The 24,330-nt window shown below is 39.9% G+C and overlaps 1 protein-coding gene across 1 annotated transcript; it reads left to right on the top strand.

Moving 5' to 3' along the window:
* The first annotated feature begins 1,454 nt into the window (after positions 1 to 1,454).
* Positions 1,455 to 22,801, top strand: eftud2 (elongation factor Tu GTP binding domain containing 2). Its single transcript, XM_008305829.1, has 28 exons — positions 1,455 to 1,599; positions 2,415 to 2,530; positions 2,621 to 2,783; positions 3,905 to 3,983; positions 4,158 to 4,233; positions 4,452 to 4,517; positions 4,611 to 4,646; positions 5,060 to 5,150; positions 5,244 to 5,326; positions 5,445 to 5,611; positions 5,905 to 6,029; positions 7,044 to 7,107; positions 7,196 to 7,286; positions 7,428 to 7,563; positions 7,798 to 7,925; positions 8,724 to 8,917; positions 9,001 to 9,112; positions 9,195 to 9,335; positions 9,524 to 9,625; positions 10,259 to 10,341; positions 10,642 to 10,728; positions 13,358 to 13,484; positions 15,410 to 15,497; positions 15,615 to 15,733; positions 16,046 to 16,140; positions 16,292 to 16,445; positions 21,216 to 21,323; positions 22,280 to 22,801. The coding sequence occupies exons 2-28, from the start codon at positions 2,426 to 2,428 to the stop codon at positions 22,373 to 22,375; spliced, it is 2,916 nt and encodes a 971-aa protein (XP_008304051.1). The 5' UTR covers positions 1,455 to 1,599; positions 2,415 to 2,425; the 3' UTR covers positions 22,376 to 22,801.
* The last annotated feature ends 1,529 nt before the right edge of the window (positions 22,802 to 24,330 follow it).

Raw genomic sequence — 24,330 nt, 5'->3', positions numbered from 1 at the left:
TTTAAGGACAATTTCTGTGTGTCCGTGCTTGCCTTGACGGATGCTTCCTCTTCCAAGGAAGACATCCCTTCAATTGTAGCGCTGATTTCAGTGGAAATCTTCTCAGTCTCCTGAGAAAAGTGTTTTTCCACCTCATCATGGCTATCATGTGGCAAGTCTTTAATAAGGGGGTTAGTGAGCACATCAGTCGCCGTCCTTGTTATGTTCTGGACAGCTTGAGATGTGTTCGAACTGGAGCTGTCCTGTGAACCTAAGTTGACAGGACGGCTCGTCGGCTCGTCAGCGTTTGACGGTTGTCTGTGGGGAAGGACTTTGGCTTTAAAAGTCTGTAGCATTTTACAGAAAAAGACAACCATGCTGTTCAGCCGTTCAGGTTGAACACAGTGCTGCTCTGCCAAACTGGAAGTGGGAGACGTCAAACTTTCCATCACTTCTTTGGCAACGAGGTCAGTCAGCTGCTCTGAACAACTGACAACTTCGTTGGCAGCATGAAAAGCCTCAGTGAAACTCTGAGGAAGTGCTTCGGCTACAGCGGCCGGAACACTTGCCTCAAGTGATTCACACTCAGAGTCTTGAAGACACTGTGAGATCGCATCTACGCACACGTAGACGATCTCTAGCAGTAGCTCCGCTATAAGGGCTCTGGTCCCAAAATCGGGGGAGCCCATCTTTAGCATGGTCCACTGCTGACATGTCAGAGTCCCAAAGAAGGACTCAATAAGCGGGCGGAATCTATCTGCTGAGAGCCCCATAATGCCTGCCATACTTGTTTTCGTCTGGTCTTCTTGCATGTTTTTCTCCATGGTGGCTGTTCGGTGAATTCAGTACTTCTTTTCTCTTAGGATTAGTCAATAGCACTCTGGAATACATATATATATAAGAAACTGGTCGGGAAATGGCGTCAGCTGTGACGTCATACATCAGGCGCCTTTGACGCAAAGGCATAGCCACGCATGCGCAAAACACTACACATCGATTCAACGTGCGTGAATCAAAAATAAATAAAAAACTAAAAATATGGATTCAACCTAATAAATAAATAAACAAATAAACTCCAAACACGGATTCAACCTGCGTTAATAACAAATAAACTACAAACATGGAGTCAGCACGTGTGTGTCTGTTACATTAGGAGATGTATAACTCGAACAGCGCCGCAGTAAAGCTGCTTTCTTCAAACAAGCGGAGACACAATAAACGCGAGATTTTAACAACCCGAGGATAGAAATTGGAACAATTGGAACAGATTGAGTTTCCAGAGGCGCAAAGATGACACGCAAATTCGTGAAGCGTTCCTCATTTTACTTCAAAATATCACTTAAAAAAAAATAAAAAATAAAAATAAAATCATTTTTAATGTAATTTTATTAATTTCTCTGCTTTTGGGTGAAACAGAGAGGAGGAACTACAGCGGAGCGGCGCATGCGCACTACGGCACCACCGCTTCACTGACTGCTCGCTTTTAACAAACGATAGAAGAAGAAAGCCGGAAGTAGCGCTCTCCGCATGGCGCTATTTGAAAACTGATTTATCCTTAAATTTACATCTCCAACTGTTTAAAATTTTGAATTTATTGGCTGCTTCTTTACCGGGACACGGGTACGTATATTTAGCAGCATGCACATTTTAGCTGAGCGCAGTAAGCGAGCGTTAGCGAACCTCTAAACAACAACGTAACTCAAACGTCGCTTACGAGCCATTCATTTCTGTTAGCTAGTTAGCCGGCTAGCATGCTAGTTGTTACTAGCTAATAATATTGCCATCTCAAGAAGAGATGGTAATGCAAAACTTTCCAGTCAAGCCGAGTTTTAAACGCGGATTTTTTTTTCGAGGCAAAGCATCTATAAGCTAAATGTGAAACATGATCGTACATGCTGTGCTACATGCTTAGCATTAGCTCGACTGGTAACTGGTGGTCTTATTTATTAGCTAATGACAGTTAACAGCGCATTTATTTTGCAAGAAATTTTTATATTTTATAAAGAGACGTGAACATGAGGGAAGTTGTTGGTTAATATTTATTCACTGCAACATTTTACACCTTTGGCAAGTTTCTGAAAACTGCTGGTGGCTAACGTAAACAGTGAAACCGCACTGGAAACGGATAATGTGACATTTTGCTTCCATATTAGAAAAAAAAGATAAATGGGCTGTTTTATCTTCATTCAAGTTTCAGCTGAAATGCTGTCATGTATTTGCTGCATAAATACACCCATGTGCATTATCACTTTAATGTCTTAAATTTGCATCACCTTACCTTATAGTCCTTCTCTGCCAAGCTTCTGCAGGCTGCTTTTGAATCCTTTGACATTTCAGTGATGCACTCACATCTGTTGTATGCTGTATATTGCCATTATTGACAGATGACACTGATTATCATGTATTTACTCTGAAATTCATGACACTTCATTCAGATCTGTCAGAGATGGAGGCTGATCTGTATGATGAGTTTGGAAACTACATCGGTCCAGAGCTGGACTCTGATGATGACGACGATGATCTGGATGCGGAGGACAGAGATGTTGACGAGGTACTCTTCGAGTCAGATATTCTTACCTTGTAGCACTTTGGTTTGTTTCTGCAGCCTGTGCACTTATGTCACGGTGTTTCCCTTGTGCAGGGTGATGAAGACGATGATGACGAGCCTGCTGATGCTGATGACGACGTGCCGGGCATGGAGGTGGTCCTGCACGAGGACAAGAAGTACTATCCTACAGCAGAAGAGGTTTATGGGCCTGAGGTGGAAACTATCGTCCAGGAGGAAGACACACAACCTCTTACAGGTTAGAGACATACAGAAAAAAGGTGGATTTTAGGGTTGAACAATTTCTTGATTTCAAATTGAAGCTTGCGTTTGAAAAAATGCAATTATTGGATTGCAAAAGCTGCAGTGCATAAATGTGCTATGTAGTGCATCTGACTTAGAGTTTCGAATGGTATGTCAGAGGCATACAAATTTATGCGGTTCTCCTTAGGCAGCAGTCACCATTTAGATAGTGTCTCAAGTGATAATGCTCCTTCACATGTTTGAAATTTATTACACAGTGATTATGGAACTGAATTATTTTGCATATTAAATTGCAATATCTGTCAGAAAATGTGCAATCATATATTTTCCTTCATTCAGCCCTAATGGATTTGCAAATTTACAGTGAAGGACACTATGTTTAGTTTTAGTAAACTGAAGCAAAAATATGCTGCAAGTATGCAGAAAGGCCTGTACTTGTAAGCACAGTTTACTATTTTGATGTCTTGCATCTAGTCGTTAAACTTTCAAAGAAAATAAAAAAGTGCATGTTTTTGCATTTAGTTTTTTCAGTAAGAAGAAGGTGGGGTAGTTGTGATTCTAGTCATTTCTAACCAAGCAATTGTACTTTTTTATGTCAAAACTATATTACAAGGCAAGTTATTATTTACGCACGTTGTCATAGATTTCCTCCAGTTAAAAAAAAAATAAAAAAATTCTTACCTTGTTTACGTATCTTTATGGATTTATTCCACCTCAAATCAAAAGATCCCCTCTGCTCGACCATCTGTGATTTGCTTGAAACCTTTTTATTATAAAAAAGTGTAAAATTTTTGCTTAACAATTGTTGATGACCCGCTTTCAGTTCTCTTTTTCACACTCTGAAATTTGAAGCTGTGTTTAAATGACAATTTCTCCAAAATTATTAAAGATGGTGACCTGGAAATTTCCCTATTATTTCTTATCATGCCATTGATTCAGAATCTGCAATTTTGGACAAATAAAATAATCAAAATATCTACATTTGTACCTTTGAGATGAGTTTTTAGTCTTTAAACCAACAACCCAAGAGAAATCTTTTGAGTGTGCCTTTTTTAGTAGTTAGTTGCTCTTTGAGTTATCACATAAAAACTTGCATTTTCTCTCTACTCTTTCTAGAGCCCATCATCAAGCCCGTGAAGAACAGACAGTTCACCCTGATGGAACAAGAGCTACCTGCCACTGTCTACGATATGGAGTAAGTCATCTATGTAGTTTCCAGTTTATGTGGATCAGTGTTCAAATGTGAGGATGCCAGTGTTGAACGTGAATGCACCAGACTGTTGTGTTTTTCAGTACACATCTGTTGTTTCCATACATTTCCTGTTTGTTTTTTCAAGTTGTGACATTCCTCCTCTCTCTGTCTTGCCAGATTTCTTGCAGATCTGATGGACGGTCCAGAGCTGATCCGTAACGTCACCCTCTGTGGTCACCTCCATCACGGCAAGGTTAGAGCTCGCCTTATGGCTGCCTCTGGCTCAGTCTGTTTTAACTGTGTGTTCCTCGTCTGGGTTCTCCTCCGGCATGCCAAGGAGAACATGTGTCCCTAAGATAAAAAATGTAGGAGGATGGGAATGTTTTGGAGCATATGCTAATAACATGGCTGCACTTTAGATGCATCTGTGGCTAATGGGAATCTAATGAAGGTGTTTTTTTTCCCGTTCAGACCTGTTTTGTGGATTGCCTGATCGAACAGACGCATCCAGAAATCAGGAAGAGAGATGATGTGGATGTGAGTCTTCTCCACAGGAACTCAACACTTTTGCATTTCATTTAAATTATATACATGACACCAGAGACTGATGTGATTTTTGATTTTTTTCAGCTCCGATACACAGACATCCTCTTCACAGAGCAGGAGGTGAGTGGTTCATTTGAACTGTGATGCATTTTAACACAACAGTGAGTCCTAAAAATGACCTGTGAATAGTCATAGTAGAATACAGTTTTAACTACATACATACATGCATATAGAAGATGATGAAGAATCAGGATTTTATGCTTAGATTTGGGTGATTTTTCCAAATGGAGCTGCACGTCTCGTAATTAGTTAAAGAGACATCTGAAAGGTGAAAATGCTATTATTCATTCTGTTGAGATTCTGGCTCTAGTAAATGGTGCAATTTTAGTGATATTAAAGATAACATGCCCTTTAAACCCACCAGCAGGTGTTGGGGTTCAGCGGGTTAAAGAAGGCATATAACAGCACTGTGGCTCCAGAAATTCTTCTTTAAATTGTATAATTATATTTCCTGTCTTATGTATTTTTCATAGAGAGGAGTTGGCATCAAAAGTACCCCTGTGACAATGGTTCTTCCTGACTCCAGAGGAAAGTCCTACCTGTTCAACATCATGGACACCCCAGGTATTGCATTTCAACTGGATGATTTATTTGCAGAGCGCACATTTTGACAAAACTTGTTTAAAAGTGATGTAAAATTTTGTTTGTCCCTCAAAGGCCACGTGAACTTCTCTGACGAGGTCACATCAAGCATCCGGATCTCAGACGGCGTCGTCCTCTTCATAGATGCAGCAGAAGGAGTGAGTCACCTTCTTTTTTTTTTTTTCTGTTGTTTTCTCAAACCGTCAGTTTCTTTCCACCTACATCAATTCTCTTCAACCGTCCGTATAACCTCGACCTTTGTGTGTCTCTGTCCAGGTGATGCTGAACACAGAGCGTCTGATCAAACATGCGGTTCAGGAGCGTATGGCCATCACCATCTGCATCAACAAGGTGGATCGGCTCATCGTGGAGCTCAAACTGCCTCCCACAGATGCTTATTATAAACTTCGACACATCGTGGATGAGGTCAATGGTTTGCTCAGGTAATTCTGGAAAACTGTCACATTCACTAGATGACCTGAAGGGTTTCATGTAATATTGTACACTTCATTTTTGTGGGGAAAAAACAAACACTTGACTTGCTTGGTGATTTTATATTGGTAGATACCTGTGAGTAATTTAGAACATGTTTGTTGTCAGTTGAGGAAAATGGTTACAGGAATAACAGGAATTGTAAAAATGGGAGCCACTTTCAACTTGACACACCACTGACTGATTGACTGTTGTCAAAACACACAAACAAACCCTCTGAATGGTAATTTCTCTTCCTTTTCAGCACATATTCCACAGATGAGAACCTGGTGGTGTCTCCTCTTCTTGGGAACGTTTGCTTCGCCAGCTCTCAGTACAGCATCTGCTTCACCCTGGGATCCTTCGCAAAGATCTACTCAGACACCTACGGTAAGATGATTTTTCAGTGTCCATTGGAGCTGCAACAGTTAATTGATTAGTTGTCAGCTATTAAATTAACCTTCTGAACTAGAAAACCTGCAGGGAACTTTGACAGGCATCTTATTTTCAAAACAAATCACCAGAGTTACATCATTTATCAGAGCTAGAGGCTGTAAAAACAGAATTGTTGAATTTGGTCCTTGAACTCAAAATCATCATATTTCATTGAAGTCACTTTATTCTACATGTTTTATTTGACGAATGTGGCAAAAGTTAATCATTTGTGACAATCAGATTCTGTAAAAACCTGTAGATTCTTTGCTTCTTGGCGAAAACACAAAGCCACAATTCACTCAGCTGCATCCAACAGTCACATGACTAAAATTCCTTGACGGTTTGCCTTAACTGCAGGCTGTGTTTACACCGAGCACGTGCAAAGAACACCTGTTGACATTTGGAAAAATGTTGAACATGTTGATTCCAGGTTTTATTTTTTTTTTCAGTTTTTAGAAAACTAATATTCAAAGAATTTTGAACCTTCATTTTTTAGTGCTTTATACCATTATAACTGTGTCATGCTGCACAGAAGACATTTCTGAATTCTCTCTCCTTCCTCATGGTTGTTCTGGACTTTATGCTGCCGGGAAAAATTCAGCCCAAAGTGAGGAAAAATGCAACAGGAGCAAAAATGCTTGATGTTCAGAGGGTTAATCACTATTTTCATAATTGATAGGCCACAAATCTCTGAGTGTAGCTTCTGAAATGTCACTATTTTCTGTTGTCTTTCCTCTTCTAGTACAATAAACTGAATATGTTTTGGTTTTTGACTAAATAAGATATTTGTTATCTTGGGCTTTGACATTTTTCACCAGTTTCTGACATTTCATAGACCAAACAATAAACTGATTTATCAACAAGGATTAATATATTTGTTAGCTGCAGCCTTCATATACAATCATTTGCTTTCTTTCATGCATTGTGCAGATTGTACTTTTTAGCTTCCTGCTTTCTCTGTGTTTCCAGGTGACATCAACTACAATGAGTTTGCCAAGAGGCTCTGGGGAGACATTTATTTCAACCCCAAAACGTGAGTAACTAATCTGGATTTCAACACAGGTAAAGCAGCATCTTTTAACACTTATTTATTAAGTGATTTTCTTTTCTTCTCTGTTCAGTCGCAAGTTCACAAAGAAAGCTCCCAGTAGCAACTCTCAGCGCAGCTTTGTGGAATTTGTCCTGGAGCCTCTCTACAAGATCCTCTCACAGGTTGGACGACGCTGTTTTTTAAAAAAAAAAAAAAAATGTTGGCAACACATCCAGCTCAATACTTTCTGCCTCCAACAGGCTTAGGCTAAACTTGCACAAAGCCCAGTGTGTAATCCTCACACAAATCCCGTTTGTGTTTAGGTGGTCGGGGATGTGGACACGTCTCTCCCCCGAGTTTTGGATGAGCTGGGAATCCACCTGACGAAGGAGGAACTGAAGCTCAACATCAGGCCCCTGCTGAGGCTGGTCTGCAACCGCTTCTTTGGAGAGTTTACTGGTATAACCTAAGTTTTTTTAAAATCTTTATCATTGTGTTACAATTTTAGCATTTCAGTTATTATACTTCAAACACTTCAAAACATTTTTAGCACAAGTCCTATTTAAGTAAAGAAATGTTAAATGCTAAACCTGTGTTCCTTACTTGCTCAAGAGTGTCAATCTGGAAATAAATAGTCATGCTTTCATTAATTTATTCTACATCATATATCAACCCTGGATGTTCTCCCTGCAGGTTTTGTGGACATGTGTGTGCAGCACATCCCCTCACCACAAGAGGGCGCTAGGAACAAGATAGAGCACACGTACACTGGCGGAATGGACTCGGATTTGGGAGAAGCCATGGCAGAGTGTGATCCTGATGTGAGTATAAAGGAAGTGTAAAAAGATAACGATGAGATACAAGAGTTAACTGCAAAACTTGGAATCAACATGTGCAACACTTCTAAGCAGCCACAGGTGTTACCAAGACTAGAATTTATTTATTTATTTATTTTTAATGAAATATCATGATTTTAGGCTTGCATTCAGTCTTTTTCCAGATGACATTCACACATAAATAGCTCAAGGACTGTCAAGAAGTTAAAAATCAACATTTGCTTTTGTTTTTACAGTGTCCAGCTTTGATAAATGGTTTAATTTAGGTGATTTTTAGATTAATATAGTATACCTTTCAAACCTATCAGTGGGTTTTAGGGTTCAGATATTAAAGTAAGGCTCTTCTTTGCCTGAATTCAGTGCATTTTCTGGAGACAACTGTAAATAAATAAATAAAAATAAAATGGTACCTAAAATGCCTTGCCTGCTAGACCTTGCCCAACAGAGAAACTAGCTAGTCGGCTGTGCACAGAGAAGCCTCTAGTCTCCGCTCAGTTACTGCAGCAGCTCAGACAACTATGACACCAAAATTGCTTTTAATAGACTGAAATAAAGCTCTTTGATGTCATATTTACCCGATTTTAAACAAGTAATTTTATCTACAGGGGATGTTCTCTGTGAGTGGAGCTTTTTAAACCTTAAAGTTGTAGTCAATCATGTTCATAAATTGTTGGGGGCCAAGATTGCTAGTATTTGATTATTTGTGCAGCCCTGTTTTCCAGTGAAAAGTCGTTCCTTCTGTTCCCTTATCGTTTGCCTTCCCTTCACGTCTCTCTCCTACAGGGTCCTTTAATGTGCCACACCACGAAGATGTACAGCACAGAGGACGGGGTCCAGTTCCACGCGTTCGGCCGGGTTCTGAGCGGAACCATTCAGGCAGGTCAACCCGTGAAGGTTTTAGGAGAAAACTACACTCTGGAAGATGAGGAGGACTCCCAGGTCTGCACTGTGGGCCGCCTCTGGATCTCTGTCGCCAGGTTTGTTTCTGAGATTGGTCTTATTACGTTTGCGGCTTTAGAAATCATCGGGTCAGATATTGCAACTCCTTCCACTGCTTCAGATACCAGATTGAAGTGAATCGAGTGCCTGCTGGTAACTGGGTCCTCATCGAGGGTTGTGACCAGCCCATCGTCAAGACCGCCACGATCACGGAGCCCAGAGGGAACGAAGAGGTGAGAGATTATTGAAAAGTACGTATGAGATGATTAATGATGCCATATGAGGCAAATCAACATTTTTCACTCTCTCTGCCAGGCTCAAATTTTCAGGCCGCTGAAGTTCAACACCGCATCGGTTATCAAGATCGCAGTGGAGCCGGTGAACCCATCAGAGCTGCCGAAGATGTTGGACGGACTGAGGAAGGTCAACAAGAGCTACCCTTCTCTCACCACAAAGGTACGGCACTCTTGAAGTACAGCAGAGACGTTGTTTTAGCCTGAGCCTCTAAGTTTTGCAAAGATTTCTGTTTTTGTTTCCACCAAGTGAAAAGTAAAACCACCGTTACAACAGACTATTATCTACACAACAGTTAGGTTGTTATTAAATGGCTAAATATTCACAGACTTTTTGTGTTTGTCTTTCAGGTGGAAGAGTCCGGAGAACACGTTATCTTAGGGACAGGAGAGCTGTACCTGGACTGTGTCATGCACGACTTGCGGAAGATGTACTCTGAGATCGACATTAAAGTAATTTTTCGCGTTATATAACTACGTCCGCGCTTCTTCCAGTGAAAACATTAAGAACAATAAGAGCTAGTAAAACATTCATCTAGGGCTGGGTGATAAAACTGAGATATGTACCATGACAAAACGTTTCTTCTCTGTCGATATTGATCATTCTTGATGATTTTTAACCTTTAAACTGATTGGAATTTTACCACTTTAGACTACTTAGCAAAAGTACAAACACAAAAATAGATAGAAATGTGCCTTCAAATTGGCTTGCATCTCATTTATTTAAGTACATTCTATTGATTAAGTGTCTAAATGATCAGATCTCTATCATTTATCACCCAGATTTAATCAGTATTATAAGGTTATATCATTCCTGCAGTGTGGCTGAAAGTTGATGAACAGTAAAATGTGATTATTGCACAGTTGTAGTTGTAGCTTCAGCCTTGTGAAATGGAAGAAGTACAAAGAAATGAAATTCACCAGTAGTATGCTACCTCCTTTTACTCTCCAAATGAACACTGTGTACTGGATATGAAGGGTTCTTTGTTTCCTAAAAATCTTCATTTGCTTTCTCAATAGAAAAAAAATCACACAGGAGTAAAGTTTTTGCTGTCTTTTTGTAATTTTGCTCGTCTTGTCTCTCAGGTCGCTGACCCCGTGGTGACTTTCTGTGAAACAGTTGTGGAGACGTCATCGCTCAAGTGCTTTGCTGAGACGCCAAACAAAAAGTTTGTAATAAATCTCAAATCTTTCCTTCTCACTCAAACATACAGTGACTGAAGTGCAATTTGGTGAAAGCTAGGTTATTGTTATAGCTCAAAAAATCACGTCTCTGTCAGTGATTTTTCTCCTAAAGCCTCTCATTTCTGACACGAGTTGTTATTTGGGTCGTTCGTTTGCAGTGTTTGATGTGGAGGAGTTAAATTTGTGTGCTGTTTGGAGTCTGTGTCAGAGTCAGTCCTTCCCTTCGGCTCAGTGTCTCCCCGGTCCAGGACGAGTGATTGACAGCTGTGTGATGTGATTGACAGGAATAAGATCACCATGATCGCCGAGCCCCTGGAGAAAGGGCTGGCTGAGGACATCGAGAACGAAGTGGTGCAGATCACATGGAACAGGTATGATCCCCATAATCACCACCTCCTAATTAACTGAAGTGACGCGATGTGCTTCTTATGTTAGATTTTCCCTCTAGAGCGGCAGTAGGCTCATTAATTTCTCCATTTTCCAGCGCCATCCCGACCGATCATTCGTTCTCATTTATCCTTTAGCGGAGACAAATGAGCAGACACCTCAGACTGATGATTGGTTCTTTAATTAAATGCTGTCATGGAAGAAGGTGGAGGTATATAGAAACGCTTGGGGCTGAAAAAGTCATTTAAAAAGTGCACTTATTGGATGCGCAACATTGCTCTTAAGTCCACACATGTGATACTTACTTTTATTATAAGTTATCATGAGTAGCCGTAGTAGAGGTGTGCACTTCTGATGAGCTCCTTCGAGACACGTCTTTATTAGTCTGACGGCATCGGAACGTGTCAGCTTCATGTCTGAATGAGCACCATGGAAGCTTTTAGCACAAGTCACATTAACAGTCTCACTAGACTTTACTTGATAACATTTTAGGGCATTATATGCAGTCACATTAACAGATTGATACGTACAAGTGATGGAACTTATGTGAAGCGTTTGGGGAAATATTGATCCAAAAACATCACATAGAGCATAGAAGGTACTCTTCTCATTCACTTTGTCCTATAATTTCACTTCCATTACAAAACTTTTACTACAATGAGGACAGATTCTGCAACAGGTCAAATGAACAAGACCATAATTAATGTAATCCAGGTTTAGCTTAAGTTTGGTTTGTTGCTTCCAGCTGTTTGTAGAAGTTTTTTCTCTGAGTTTATTAAATGCATGCAGCATCAGACAGCAGCAGGATCCTTCTACAGTCGTCCTCAAAGGTATTCATAACCTTACATTGAAGAAAAGGCAAAATTCATAATCGTCACTCAAATAACTAGAAACTGAAAAAAGTAGTAATAAATAAAAATTTGCTAAATAAGAATTTAGTGAAATAAGGCATTGCTTTTGAATTGTGGTTGAAAAGAATAATTTAAAAAAAACAAACAAAAGTGTCCTGGACAAATTAGAGCACTTTGCTGATGAGCAGTGAAATCAAAATACCTGTCAACAGGTGCAGGAGTCTGACTGAGAGTTGCAGAAAACACTTGATTGTAGTGATTGGCTCAAAGGGTTGGTCAACAAAATATTAGTTTATGGGTCCCATCATGCTTGTTTGTTTGTTTGTTTGTTGTTTTTAAAAAATATATATTTCTGTTGAACCACAATTCAAAAGCAGTGTCATGATTTTCATTAAATTTTTATTCATTATTACTTTTGTCAATTTCAGCGTATTTCAGTGACAGCTGTTTTTTTCCTTCTTTAATGGGAGGCTATGAATACATTTGAGCACGACTGTGAGTGTAAATCAACAGCAATAACTATATTCATTACTTATAATTTACAATGATCTCCAATATGGAGACAGGATGAATCAGGGTTTAGCAGCACTGTGCTCTGTTCTTCACCTTAGACAGTTGAGCTGTGACACTCGGTTTCAGTGTATCAGCTGCAGCTAAACCACTGCGTACATGCTTACGTCCTCAGGTTGAGTCCTGAGCTCCATCACAGCTGTCAGGATATTATTATTTTATTTGTACTCGTTAGTTTATCATCACACCTATTTTTAGTGTTTAGGGTAAATATAGTAGGCTATTCGTTATTTGGACATTTTGCTAAGCTACTTTGAGTTTAGATGTAGTCTTTGATTTATCAGTGCGTTATGTATTATACATGACTTGATCACTGTCATCACTGTCCAGTGTTGCGTGACGTGGTCCTCTGCAGTCATGGGCATGTTTGACAGAATCTGCGAGGAACATTCAAGTGACCTCTGTGTGAATGACAGACTGCCGTCACCTCAACAGACCGATGAAGCAGCAATCTTGCGTATCTCATATCTGAAAAGGGCTATTTTTAAGTCTGACAAGGATGCGACGGCGATGTGCTGCACTTTGACAGCAGTGTTTAAATTGTTTGGGTCACACACACAGTCAAGGTTTGGAAAAATAAACTGCACAACAATGTGGTAATAAGTTGAAAAAGAGTGACGTATTCAGAGTGGCGGTTACCATGCATTCCAGCTGCACGTCATTCTTTATCATAGTATTAAAGACTCTTGGGTGTAAGAAATGCCAAACTTTAAAAGCGCTATTTATTACTAAAGTCTTTCAAATTAAAATGTAAATATATGCATTAAATATTTAAGCAGAGTGAAGGACAGCCTTTAGTGCATTGCAAAAAGTATGTCCTCATTAAAAATATTCCTCCTTGGTATATTGATCAGCTCACTCCCGGTAATTGAATCATGCACTAAAAGCATGCGTGAATTTCCCCTCCGAGATGAGGAGCATGCATGAGCGTGCATGAGCGTGCATTCTGCTCGAGCGAGACTTCCTGTCAGTCCTCTGCTCATCTGCGAGGCCATCTGGACCCAGCGGTGCCAGCAAGGAGTCGCAGTGCCAGAGGAGTGACATACTTCACACACCATTATACTAAACCCTGGTTCTCCTGCGTCTCTTCCATTAACCCCTCTGCCCTTGCAATCAGCCAATCTCCTTAATGTTCCAGCTGACATGAGCAAACTTCCTCTCAACCGGCGGCCCTTCTGATTTCTCGTGACAGGAAGAAGCTGGGAGAGTTTTTCCAGACCAAGTACGACTGGGATCTGCTGGCTGCCAGGTCCATCTGGGCCTTCGGACCGGACACAACGGGACCGAACATTCTTGTGGACGACACGCTGCCTTCTGAGGTGAGTTTTTAAACAGCAAGGCAGGTGAATCGCAGCAAAACAGGTGTGGTCTGGAGAATGTTTATTAATTTATGATTAACATTATTTAATATAGCTTTCTGTATACGTAGGGCTGGTTAATTTTGCAATTCTTAATTTTAATTAAATCATTTTGAATGGCCCCTAGGGGATAAATACAGTTATTTGAATTTGAATCTGAATAATATAACAGAAAGGTTTGTCACAATACAAACTGAATTTTTAATCTTTACGTTGACTATTTTTCATAAGGACATAAAAGAAAAAGATTTAATTTAAATGTATTGTATTTATCAAGATACACAGCTAATAACTTTGATGTTCACACAAAAAAACATACTAAATACCTTTACCATGTAAATGATGATGAGTAGGGATGAATGAATAATCTGACCTTGTTGCACATTAATCCTCTGAATCCCAGAACTTGCTGGTGCATTTGAACGGCATGTTGTTTTTCTAAAGTTGTCAAAATCCCACCATTTATCACGGCTAGAAAATGTCAAAACAGCGAAGAAACTGTGTGATATTTTTCCCTCTGTTTTACTCTTTTCATTTGTTATGTGGTGTTTTTTTTTCTGTTTGAACAATATCTTTGCTTTTTGTCTCTTTTTTTTTTATTTTTCATTTTTCATTTTGACCTGTGTCAGCAGTTTGTACAAGTTTCTCACACAAAATCTAAAATTGTGACAAATTTTCAGGCACTATTTGACTGAACTACAGGCTGTGTTTACACAAAGCGTAAAGAAGACAGCTATGGAAACAATTTGAAATTATGAGTCAAGCCACCATGTTTGTTTAGTATTCAACACCTGTGGGCATTTGAGGAAATGTTTTGTCATTTTCAGGTTGTTGTTTTTTTTCAATATTCACAACATAAATAATTAAAGAAATTCAACCGAATCCTGACGCTAAGTCATATTTCATCAAACTCACTTTATTCTACATGTTACATTTAAAGATTTAGCAAGAACAAACTGTTTGCAATAACAAGATTCTGTTAAAAAAAACAAAACAAAAAAAACAACAACAACTAAAGTGTCTTTAGTCCTTGGCGCAAACACGAAGCCATGAATCAGTCAGCTGTAACAAACAGTCACGTGACTAAAATTCAGCGACTGTTGGCAGAACTAGCCTGAACTACAGGCTGTGTTTACAGAGAGCTGGTAGACAAATTTAAAATATACGTAGTCAGATATATTTAGTATATGGAGTCATTTTTACTAGTGTTGGTAACTTGGAAAATGCTTGAAAAATATTTTTTTCAGTTTTTGTAAAATAAACAATCCAAGAAATGAACAATACATGGCGTTATAGGTTTAGGAGGTTTAGGTATAGGAGTTCTCTTTACTTCTATTCATGGTTGTGCTGTTTTCATAGACAGGCACAGGGCTTTATATTGTGGTGAAAAATGAGCCAACAGTGAGGGACAAATATGTGATTGGAGCAACAAATGCTCAGAAATTGCTTTAGGTTCAGAGGGTTATAGTCAGATGACAATAACTATATTATTACAGTATTAAATGTTGGGGTGCCAATAGCTCACCTGGTTGAGCTGGCGTCCCTGTATCAGGGCTACAGTCCTGATGTGGAGGTCATGAGTTCAAATCCCACTCATGGCCCTTTCTCACACGTTCTCTCCCCATTCTCCTCCCCCACTTTCCGATCCCTCTCTCACTGCACTATCCAATAAGGGCACAAAGGCCCCAAAAAATAGCTTAAAAAAAAATCAAGCATTAAACGCAGTCCAATATGACTATAAAATCTGGAACAATAATCCACAGATATGAAGCAAACAAACCAGGAGTCAATGTACTCAACAGTTCAATTAGGATTCAAACCACACAAGGGCATTGTAGTTGTTTCAGAGAACAACCACCTCAATGATGTTTGTGTTTCATCCACAGGTGGACAAGGCGCTGCTGGGTTCAGTCAAAGACAGCATCGTTCAGGGCTTCCAGTGGGGCACCAGAGAAGGTCCTCTGTGTGATGAACGTAAGTCCTCTCCATCAAACGTTTGGTTTTACTAAATAAACCTCTGCTCTCTGGACTTGTTCATCACATCAGTGTTGCATTACCATGAATGAGTTTGGTTTTTTTTGCTGCCCTCAGCCATCAGGAATGTAAAGTTTAAGATCCTGGACGCCGTCATCGCTCAGGAGCCTCTTCACCGAGGAGGAGGCCAGGTCATCCCCACGGCCAGGAGGGTGGTTTACTCCGCTTTCCTCATGGTGAGATCATCCTCCCCCAGCCCTATTCTTCTCCTCAGCAGCCATCAGCTCCTCCAGACTTCCCTTTCATCCGCACTTTTCTTTAATGTTCCATTATCTTGATTACAGTTTGGAATTTTTGCTGATGTGCCGTCTTTTTAATTGTACTGTGATAACATTCCTCTTCCACTACTTTGGCTTCTTTCCTTGTCTTTTTTGGCTCTGGCCCTGCTGTTCATCATAAATCCGGGGGGTCAGCTGCACATGCGATCGCCTTATTGTTCCTCCAGGCTTTTGTCCTTGCTTTAATGTAAAGTGTCCCTTGTGTCTCAGGCCACTCCGAGGTTGATGGAGCCATATTACTTTGTGGAGGTTCAGGCTCCTGCCGATTGTGTTTCTGCGGTTTACACGGTGCTGGCTCGAAGGAGGTTTGTGTTGCTTTTTCATCCTGATGATTGCATCCATTCTAGACATAAAATATATAAATACAGACATCATGTGTAGTTCCTTGAGTCACCACAAAGCAAATATTCGGAATACAGAAATTCCTGAATTGATTCTGTTTCTGTCACCGACCAGGGGTCACGTCACCCAGGACGCTCCTATTCCAGGCTCTCCTCTCTACACAATTAAAGCTTTCATTCCTGCCATCGACTCCTTCGGCTTCGAGACAGACCTTCGCACACACACACAGGGTCAGGCCTTCGCTCTGTCCGTCTTCCACCACTGGCAGGTAAGATATGAGGACACAAACCTGCTTTCCGGCGAAATCCACAAAATCCAGGTCACTGAAGCATTCAAAGAAGCCCGGGAGACGTCCAGAGATTTATCTGTACGCTGCATTTGCATAAAAAACTTCCAACTACTAAAAATAAAAAGCAAGAGAAGACATTTGCCACATATTTTGGACATTAGCAACAAGTGAACACTTCATTCCTACATACATTAAGAGCATTTGTTGTGACTTTTTTGAAGTGTGCACCTGAGATTAATTTCCAGGTCAGCTCAGCGATAAGTAGTGAAACCAGGAATTAAACTGGTCCCGGGGATGAATTATTCCAGATAAGCCTTTATAAGATAAACCATTATTAATCCCACAGCGGGGAAATTTGCACCGGAGGATCAATAAGCTCTGATAATCAGGCCTTCTATCAGTCTAGGAGAAATTAAGAAAATAGATTTCCTGTTTGTTATTGCTGCGTAGGAATTGTCTTGCACATTTTACCTCACCAACTCAGTTTCTAATTTCGTGTATGATGCATTTTCACTGTTCTGCGTAGTAACATTAACAGCATACTTGTGATTTGGCAAAGCCTTTTCCACATTTTTTTCCCCACATTTCGCCACCAATACTGCTCCAAACACATCACTAATCGGCTTTATCGTTAAGTTGGCTTTATGATTTTACATCTGTCCAAACTAAAATATCCCAGAAATAGAGATGTCACTGATATTATGTATCCTATGTCTGAAAAGGACTTTACATGCTGCAGCTCACATACAAATCCTGTTCTTGGTGATGGTGGCGAAAAGAAGTAATTAGATTATGTGTGGTTACACTTCACTGAAGTTGGTGTTGGTCCAAGTGGCACAAGTGCAACAAGCCTTTTGCTTATAAGAGCTCAAACTCAGTCTGTGGAAAAGTCCAGTGAAAGTTCATCACATACAAACGTAGAAAAGCATTGTGACGACTTATTTTATAGTTTATCTGTCGCTGCTCCAGGTATGTTCTGCATGATAGTGATTCAAAGTACATATTAGCCAGTTGATTCTTTAGCAGTGACTGCGTTCTGAGTTCAGTTTGAAATGGTCCGAGCATCATATGAAGTTTGCAGTTTCAGAGAGATCAGAGTAGGCAGGATTTAGTGATGTTGGGGCTTCAGGCAAACTTATTTTGCCTTATTTTTACCTTTTCCTACCTGAATATTGTTGCTGGCAGTGGTAGAAGAAGTACTCTTATAATAAAAATACTGTCAAAGAAAAAATCCTAGATTTATTTTTCACGTAAAAAGTGGAAAAGAGAGAAAGCAAGGCAGTGTTGATTCTGTTCCTAATTTATTCATCTTAAAAAATCATTTAAAAAAACTGACACAGGGCTCACATATGCAGCCATCTTCTTGTCAGTCTGTGAGTTATAATTTAAATATGAGAGTAAATCTGACATTGAAATGCCTTTTTACAAAGTGATGTTTGGTCTCACAGCTGTCTGAGTGAACTGCAGCCTCTAAGCTGCATTTACAGTCGACGGCAAGCGAGGCGTTCAGGGAACATCAGTAAACTGTAACGTCGATAATCAAGATGGATGTCAGGAGTTTAGCCTCTACAGTTTGGAGGAGTGATACCAAACAACCTCCAGGAACAAAACTGCTGACTAAATTAATAAATATTCTGATAACAATATTTTGCAATCTTTACATCAGTGCAAAACAAGGGTATGCAAATGAGGACAGCTATTCATCAGCATGCAAGGTTGATTAATCGCATGCTGTACCGAAAAAAAAAAGGCTGTGGGGAGGTGCAATCAGTTAGATTAATTCAAACTGCTGCTAACTTGCTGCTAACTCTCACTTGCCTGCATCCTTATTATGACAAGCAGCAGAAAAGGGATTCATTGTGTCTCAACAAACAAATCCAAATTAATCTTTTCATTTATTAAACAAGAATCTGACGTTTGTGTCTGTAAACAGACATTTGGTTTCCTCCTTCGCACCCACAAACGTGCTCACATGCAGAAACGCTGTCGCACGTTTACTTCCTCACATGCACAGACTCGCCTTAAAAACCGTGGCGGTTTGTGCAGCGGAGTGACCAACCTTGTGCACATGTCTGCCACTTCGGCTAAACTGCTTTTGATGCGGAGTCGAGCGGAGTGTTGAGTCATTACATTTTAAGTATAATGTGTCTCTGTCTGCCATGTCTGACATGTGTTTGTGTCTGCACTCTGCAGCGCTGTGTCAGGGAAAATTAACTCCACTTACGGTAGATTAATACGTCACCGCCGAGTCACTAATCTGGAAGAAGGAAGAAAAAAGAGAGAATAGCTTTTCCTCGGTGCAAATATTTATTATGTTTCATCCTCCTAACTTGTGTTTTATCCTCTAGAGGCGGGAAGCAAGCGTCTGGCAAGAAGCTAAACATGAATTATTTATTTACGCGCTTGTTCAAATACTGGAAAAAAAGACGAATTATAGCAATAGTGATCCTTCGGGGACATGAATAATAAATGAAACCCATTGATGACACTCGGTTTTGCAGAAAAACAGATTGTTGGGTTCTATTAACGGCACTCATGTAGTGATGATGTTGGGGTCAAACAGTTTACTGAGATGCTTTTTTTGTAAAAATTGTGTTTGTGTTTGTCTAACACGACAAGCCTTGGTGCACAATTTGGATTTACTACTTGCAAAAGACACTCAAAAGCTCTGTCAGAATGTAAACCAACACAAGCTCCAACACAAAACTATTAAAATGCCTTTTTTTAAGTTCATGTTTTGCACATTTTACAATAAAAATTAACTTTTTAGCAGTGAGCTTGAGATCTCAGCAGAGCCAAAGTAGCACATGGTTAAATCAATGTATTTTCTTAGGAATTGGTTAAAAATATATGTATTGATAGTTGCAAAAAATGCAAAATATTACATCCGATAATCAGCCGATCCATAGTTAACAGTGAGGTTGCAAAAATCTGAATCTGACTGAGGACCAAGTAGGAGTTATTCCATCTGTAATCATCAGGTTTCATCTGCTCGGACATCTCTGATTTACTTTCGCTGTTTTTTTATCATAAACTATTAATATGTACAATGGTATCAGTGAAATTCTAAGTTGGAAAATCAAGTACTTTTCAAGATCTTTTTTTTTCTTTAAGTGTCCATTGACCCACTTCTAGCAAGTTTTTCCACACTGAAATTTGAGGCTGTTTGAGCAACAACATCTGAGGAACTATTAAAGATAAAAGCCTGAAGTTTTCACTGTTATTTCTCATCATTTCATAGATTCAGAATCTGCATTATTAGACAAGTAGATCAAATAGTCTCTGATTGTGGGTGAGTTGAAATCTGAAAAAAAGCTGTCATCTTGAAGCACGCATGAACAAAAAATGTTGTCTTGCAAATGTGAACTAGTGACGAACTTTCTTTTCATTGTTGTGATCAAACATTTCATGTTACAGTCTTTTATATGTATTGTCTTGTATGTGTGTGCCATGTAGCTGCATATGGTTCAGAAAGTATCACCAGCTGACTCTGTTTTTGATCAGTCTGGGCTCAAAGATGGGACTTTTTATGATAGTTTTAAATGTATATCTCAACTCACTACCATCATAGATTAATCAGTATGGACGTGGCTCAAATCAGAGTTGAATAGATGTGATTCTTTTGCTCTTCACATTGTTGGTGTGATGTAAAAATCTAATTTCTTTTCCTGCATTGTGAACGTAGCCTAAGTGGGATTTCCCCCCGCGGGATAAATCCAGAAACCATCGGTGGAAATACGTCATTCAGTTTTGACATTATGTCACTGTGCAGCTTAGTGTGATGATTTATCTCCACACGGCTCGGCCTTACGCTGTTGGAAAAACGCTCCCTTTTCCCAGAACACTCTCCCGGGACGGAGCACCAATCACCCCGTCCGTCTTTCCTCAAATTACTCCATAAAGGGCAGCCAGAGCCTCTACTCAATACAATCAACACTCTGGATCTCCCCGTCTGCTCTGCTCTTTGACAGAAACTATTCCTGCGAGCTGCCTATCGATTGGGCCGCCCCAGATAATAAGAATAACGCAGGAGTCCGTGAACTATGTTGTTTGTCCCATTAAACTCAAGAGGCTGCTTTGTGCCTCCCTCGTTAGTTTGATTATGAGCTGCCAGTATTGGCATGCCGGCAGCTCAGTGTTGAGTTACTGTTGTTAGCAGCTCTCATCCATCTGTTGATTGGGCTTCCGCCATTCCATTGATTATTTTTTTCCCCTTTTCCCTGCAGTTTTAATCTTTCCCTTAGGCTGGGAAAGTCTTATTTAGTCTCCTCTACCCTACTTATTCAGATTCCCAACAAGTCCTGTCTTCCTCTTCTTTCTCTCTCGACTTTTAGTTAATGCACGTCCATGACAATGAGGTCATTTAGCGAAGGTCGAAGCGTGAGCTCCTTAAGATGATGGCTTTAGTGAATCATTTTAAAAGCCTGTGAACACTTCTTTCCTCTAAGTCAACCTGCTAACGCTGCATTGACGCCGCGTTGGTCACCAGATGAAGGAGTGACAGCGCTGGCACGTTGCTCTTTCCATCACGTTGATGGACGCAGGCCTGAGTCAGGAACCAGCGGACAGACTTGCAACTGAATCAGATATTTAGCGAAAGCTCGGAGCCGCTATCGGAAGCGTCCACTCAGCTTGTTAACGCTCAGAGTTTGATGTGTTTCGTGTTGTCAGATTGTTTCCCACGTCCTGCACGGCTGGATGCAAACTGCTCTTCTTACTGTTTCCTCCGTCATGTGGTTGTGCTTTCAGATCGTGCCTGGTGACCCCCTGGACAAGAGTATCGTGATCAGGCCTCTGGAGCCTCAGCCTGCCCCCCATCTAGCCAGAGAGTTTATGATCAAGACCCGAAGGCGCAAGGTGAGCCTCGTTTTTTTTAATAGTCTGGGCGGTTTCCTGTCAAATTCTTCCTCACTGTGGGCTCATCAATATAAAGTCTGTACCTCTATTGAAGCAGCACAACCATGACGAGAAGCAGAGAGAAATGTCCTCAGTGCAGTATGACACAGTTATAATGCTATACATCATCCAAAATAAAAAACTAAAATGACCTTTCTTTGATAACTTATTTTACAAAAATTGAAAAAACCTGGCATCAGTTTAGATTTGCACGTTATGAACACTTCAACAAAAAAAAATGTGACTGTAGATACTGTGACTTGTTCATTACTTACTACTTAAATTTGTTTCTATACAGAATTTGGTTGGATCACACGGTTTATGGCAAATATTATGCATCATTAAATATACAGATTTTGAGGAAGTAGCACAATTTTAACCTTCTATTTGACGAATTTGTGTCCAAAGAATTTAGTTTAAGAAGAATCAGAAAGTTGAAAACCCATCAGCTTGTTCTGTTGTGACACTTTCTGGCTCTGATAAATTGTGTAAATTTTATTTTGTTAAAGCAACGTGCCTTTTAAAACTTTTGAGCTGGAAAAAATCGCAGAAATTTTGTCACGACTGCTTCACGATTGTGTTCAAGGAGTATAGAAGTTGTATTTATTTCATTTTCTTTCTTTTTTTTTTTTAGAATTTACTTGAAGCAAATGGTTTGTTTACGAGAGTAAATGGATATTCTTGAAATATGATCATTTTAAACTAATATTTTCCAAAAGGAACTCAGTGTTACACATGATTTATTTAGGCGAAAGTTGAAAATCCAACATTTTATTTTTTTTACGTTTCTGACTGATGGGGTAATTTTGCTGGTTTTTGTAAAGGAAACATGCCTTTCAAACTCACTGACAGGTTTTGAGCTACACAGAGTTTTATTCATTTTTTGCTTGACTAACATTTCATTTTTTGCTCTGCAGGGTCTGAGCGAAGACGTGAGCATCAGCAAGTTCTTCGACGACCCTATGTTGTTGGAGTTGGCAAAGCAAGACGTGGTGCTTAACTATCCCATGTGAGACTGCAGCATCCACTGCAGAACAAAACTGCTCCCACCTTCATGCAGCAAATCCTACTTTTTAAAGGATATTAAAGGGTAACACAGCAAGAAAATCCCTTTTTATAGATTCAGGTTTCCACAGTGGTTACTCTAGATCTCTATTTTATAATTAGGATTATCCAGTGGAAATCAGTCATCCTCTAAAAACCTACAATAACCTGAATCAAACAAAGGATTGATGAGATCCGTTCTCCCGTTACAGAGCAGCTGTAATTGTCAAACACCGCAGGAGTTTGTTGCGTCTTTTTCTTGTATTTTTATTTTTTTAATATGTACAAATATGACTGTTTTTTGTAGAATGAGAAACTTGGACGTTAAAAATAAGAAGACATCGGATGTTTGAGCTGGTTTATGTCTGAATAAAAGATGTGTGTAATTCAAGTCAGTGCTCTCCAGCGCCACAATCCCTCTGCATGGCTTTTACTGGTGAGAGTTGACGTATAGATGCGACTGGTGGGAATCTTGGCTGTGGCGAATTCTGTGTCTGTGGGTTTGACAGATGTGTGAAGTTGGACATTTGATGGTTTGAGTGATTGACGTGTCTCTCTGGGACTCTGTGTGGGCGGTGACTGATGGACAGGCTGTGGGATGGTTGGAGGCAGAAACAAAGGTTAGCGTCCCATGGCCGAAGAAAGGGGCAAGAAGGAGAAGGGATGCAGCGAATTGAAGAAGACAGACGTCAATAAATTTAATTCGTTTTTTTTTTGAGTCAGTGCAGAAAACTTTGGCGAATCCTGGAGGCTAAAGGCAACGACCCTGATGTCATATGTTCAGATTGGGGAGTAGCTCAGTGAAGACCGAATCCACGTACAGTAGTTTATGGAGGAGAATAATCAGAAAGCAAATTAGTGTGAAGCTCATAATAAATTCAGTGTAATCACAGTAAATATAAGTCAATCTAAAATTGTGACTGGCTGACAAGACATCTTCCAACAACTGGACTCAGTTGTAGCAGCGATTGAGATTTTTAAATATAGTTGTGACAATAACATTTAATTACTAAATACTCCATGTTACAAAGTGCTTCCCAGGGCAGCAAAACAAAACTGGAGGAATAAAATGATCAGAATTTAAGATAAAACAATTAAAAACTTGGTGGCAAAGTTGATTCAAGTGTTGCACACAAACAAATGCAAATATCCCTAAACTCTATAAAACAGGCTGAGGCTAAGAGTTTAAATCTCAGATAAAAAAACACAACAAAACTGACAATATCATCTTACAGTTTAATTAATATCCTGTTTATTTGTGGGTGGTGGTGATGGAGGGGAACAGAAACATGTGACAGGGCTGATTGGTTGTAATAAAAAACCTGCAGTAAACTTAAACCAATCAGCTAAAACGGTAAAACCTCTAAATGAAGTGAACGCCATTGATTATCTTGTTACAGAGGCTCCTGTCAGTTGATGCGATTTAGGAGGCCGCAAGTGAAGAGTCAGGTGTTGACGCTGATGTGTTGGAAGCTGGAAAAATTGGAAACGTATGAGACTTTAGAGGAACAAGTGTCGTGGTGTTACTGGCATGTAGTGGACGACCAGTGAACCAGTGTTCTGACTCTCTAGATGTAGATGATGGGTGTAAGCGAGCCACTGGCCGCTCGTTTCAGACAGCATTGTCCTCCTCTTGTACTATATACATACTACCAACATAATACACTGAAAACTTTTGCAGAGTACATAAAAGAGAAGAACCCTTTAGGAAATTCAAGTTCCAGGTTCACTTCAGCACCATAGATTAACACTGGCATGAGAATAATATCCACAATATATATAAATAAATGAGTGCAGTCAATAAAATGCCAGCAACTGTGTAAAATAGTAATGTCTGTATTAGGTGATGATGATGAGGCCTTCCTCCACTATCACCTCTGCCCTATCTTGTCTCCCCCGCCCCCTCCCTTCATGGCACAGGAAA

This window comes from Stegastes partitus, unplaced genomic scaffold (genome assembly GCF_000690725.1).
Source record: "Stegastes partitus isolate 25-593 unplaced genomic scaffold, Stegastes_partitus-1.0.2 Scaffold2647, whole genome shotgun sequence".
NCBI classification, from domain to species: domain Eukaryota; kingdom Metazoa; phylum Chordata; class Actinopteri; family Pomacentridae; genus Stegastes; species Stegastes partitus.
The sequence above is the reverse complement of the archived record's forward strand: the minus strand, read 5'-3'. Positions and strand labels throughout refer to the sequence as shown.